The 3305-nt window shown below is 34.3% G+C and overlaps 1 protein-coding gene across 1 annotated transcript; it reads right to left on the bottom strand.

Annotated features, from left to right (window-relative positions):
- Positions 1 to 1637: 1637 nt before the first annotated feature.
- Positions 1638 to 2784, bottom strand: LOC102661202 (uncharacterized). The gene has a single exon (XM_006594167.4). The coding sequence runs from the start codon at positions 2687 to 2689 to the stop codon at positions 2144 to 2146; it is 546 nt and encodes a 181-aa protein (XP_006594230.1). The 5' UTR covers positions 2690 to 2784; the 3' UTR covers positions 1638 to 2143.
- Positions 2785 to 3305: the final 521 nt, after the last annotated feature.

Here is a 3305-nt window from a genome sequence, read left to right as displayed (position 1 = left end):
TTATTCTCTATATTTGTATAAATAAATCACCTTTCTAATACTTTGATGAATGAATTCGAAAACTAATCGTTTCATTTTTTTCATTCTTGATATGGTATCAGAGCCTGATTCCGATCCAAGGACCTGTGGATTTTGGACTCACCACGCTTGAAGTAGTTGTCAAATTAAATTAAATTAAAAAATATATTTTAAATAAATAAAAATAAAAATGAATAAATTAAATGTCCAAAAATATAAGATTATGTTCAATAAAATTAGTTGAAAAACTAGTAAAAAGTTAAAAAAATTAACTATAAATTAGAAAGTTAGTTAAAAATTAAAAAGGTAGCTTATAACTAGTTAAAGAATTAGTTTATTAAATTATAAATATTCGATAACTAATGGTTGAACTAGTTGAAAAGTGTAAAATAAAAAAAATAAAATCATTTATTTAAAAGAATAATAAGAAAATTAAATTAATATATTGAGAATAAAAATGAAAAGAAATATAAAAAAATTAAAAACTAAAAACTACCGTTCTAACAAAATTTTACTTCAAGTAATATTTCAAAAATATTACAAACTACTAAAAAATTATCAAATAGTCATACAAATTTGTCAACTAATAAAAATAATTAATTAAAATATCTTAATGAAGATGACCTAAGAATAATATAAAACATCATGACTTAACAAGGGATAATAACTCTAAAAACATTCTCAAAAAGAAATCCTAAAAATATTCTCATTGAATAATAACTCCTAAAAAATAATCTCATTTGAAGTACGGATTTGAATTTATAATATTAAATTTGGGACTCTGGTTTCTGGTGTTCTCCAAGTGGCTATTTTTCCATCCAAGAAGTAGGGCTAATGTTGTGGAGTTGTTGCAGAACTAATGATGTGGAATTTTTGCAGACTAGATGTGGAGTTTAGAGTGATAGCTATAATAGGGAAGAAGATAACCAAAACTTACACCAACTAGAGGGTTGTAGTTGAGTTTGTTGCTGCTACCTCTCTGGTTCTGTTTGCTTCAAAGTTCGGGGCTCCCATCTATGCAACTCATACTCTAGTAGGTGGAGTAATGGACGTTTAAAAAAAATGTTTAAATATGTCTATAAACTTTTATTTTGCATTGACTTTCTAATAAAATAATAATTTATTTTTTATTTTTGATATTTTTATTTTATCTTTTAATAAATTAAATTTTTTTATTTTAGCATCAAATAATAGCAAATAATTTTTTTTTATAAAAAACAAAAATAAAATTTGTTAATTTATTAATTAAAAAATGTAAAAAAATTAAAAATTAAAAATATTTTATTATCACAAAATAAAAATTTATTAGAACAAAATAAAAAAAATTAAATATTTATTAAAGATAAATTATATATTTAAGACTTAAAAAAAAAAAAAGAGAATCATATTAGCTTTTCACTATGACGCGCATTTCAAATTGACAAATTCATAAAAGGGTAGTATTACATTCAAACAGAAAACGAGAGACAAAAAGCACATAACCACGGATTTCCCACTGACACCAAATTACACCACCGATCAGCATTGAAATCATCAATCTCAATCAAACGTCCAATTCCGTGATAAGAGAAATTCAAATTCAAATCAAAATAACAATAAATTCAATTATGCACAAAATGTAAAGCTAATACCAGAAACTTTGTTGTATTACTAATATAAGTTTTCACAACTACACATTATGAGCATGATAATAAGAACTGAACATCACACCAACATCACCTAAAACATACACAACGCATCAAACTTTCTTCTACCATACGAAACCCCCATCAAACTACACATTCTAGATTCACATATACCAGACCCACATTTCTATTTCTTATTCTTATACCCCACCCTTCCGTCTTTAACAGCGTTTTAAAACTAACGACATCACTACCTACCTATCTAACCCCCCTTACAGAAACCGTAACACCAATATCTCCATCCCTAAAAACCTTCACACGTTGCTTTCTCCGTTTTTTCTTCACGCGCCCGCACCCTGCGCCTATCCTCTTGAAAAAATAAAGGAAGCGCGTCAGAGACCACACGAGCAATCATCATCATCATCATCCATCAACCCCTATTCATTGCAAAGTACACAATATAATCTGCAAACACCGAAATCATATAATCGAATTAATCATCATTCCAAATCGAGTCGCAGCAACCGTCGAAGATTGCTGGTGGCGGCGCCGTTCCGCACTAGAAATCCCGGCACCGGAACAGAACTCGGGTGCGGCGACGAAACGAACGCCGATCCCGCGTACACGCCGTTGTTGTTCGCATCCGAAACCCTAATCTGCTTCTTCACGGTTAATGGACCCGGGCCCAATCGATCCGTGGAACCCAATAACAAATCCAGGCCCACATCGTTCTTCACCAAAACGTTCTCCGCGGAAACAGCGAGTCTTTGGTTTTTATTCTGGAGGCTCAATTTCTCGCCTCGCTTCAGGATCTTAACGTGTCCCGTGACGAGATTCGGCGGCGATCGACGGCGCTCTCGATCAGTGACCGGACTCCGCTTCCGGCGGCAATTCTGGTTTGCGGAGGAGGCGAAGCTATTATGGTTATTGTTGTTAGAGTTAGGGTTTCTTCGCGATGCAACACGTGACGTGGCGATCGCGAAGGCTTCGTTGTGGAGGAACCGGCCTTGGAGGCAATCGTGGGAACGAAGGATTGCTGTTCCCATTTCTAGAGAAAGAAAATTGGAAATCGTGTTTTAGAGAGAGAGAAAGAAAACGAGAGGTTTTCTTTTACTTTTGAGATGAATGCGAGAAAAGGATAGGGGCACGAGTGGCCATTTATAGAGGTGTAAGTTGGGATTTTGAAAATGACCCTGGATTGAACCGCCCTTTACCGGCTGGTTGGGTTTTCGGTTACCCCAGTGGGATTAGTGGATGTTTAATTAAGTGGGGACAAGCTTGTGTTAGCGATGCGATTCGTTGTTGATGTTAGAATTGCACCCTTTCTTTTGATGTCAGAATTGCACCCTTTCTTATGGACACGTGTCGAGAATTTGAAATGATGGATTGTTAGGCGGTTCACGTAAGAAACCGACTTTCAAGGTTAACGAGATCCGAGGCGTGCATGCACATGCACGTAAATATCTGCATCGTTTACAGGTGTCAGTTTCTAACTCATTCTTATCTGTTTGTAGTTTTTTTTTCAACAATATAAACGGGGCCCAGGCCCAAACAGAAAAAAAAATACCCCACGATATCACGTGGGAAAGGATCTCCAAGAAGTGAACATCATATATCAACGATTGCCCAAGTAGAATACGGGGTTGCTCTAAGACCAACCAA

Source organism: Glycine max, chromosome 13 (genome assembly GCF_000004515.6).
Source record: "Glycine max cultivar Williams 82 chromosome 13, Glycine_max_v4.0, whole genome shotgun sequence".
Classification (NCBI taxonomy): domain Eukaryota; kingdom Viridiplantae; phylum Streptophyta; class Magnoliopsida; order Fabales; family Fabaceae; genus Glycine; species Glycine max.
Note: the sequence above shows the minus strand (reverse complement) of the source record. Positions and strands in the feature narration are given on the sequence as shown.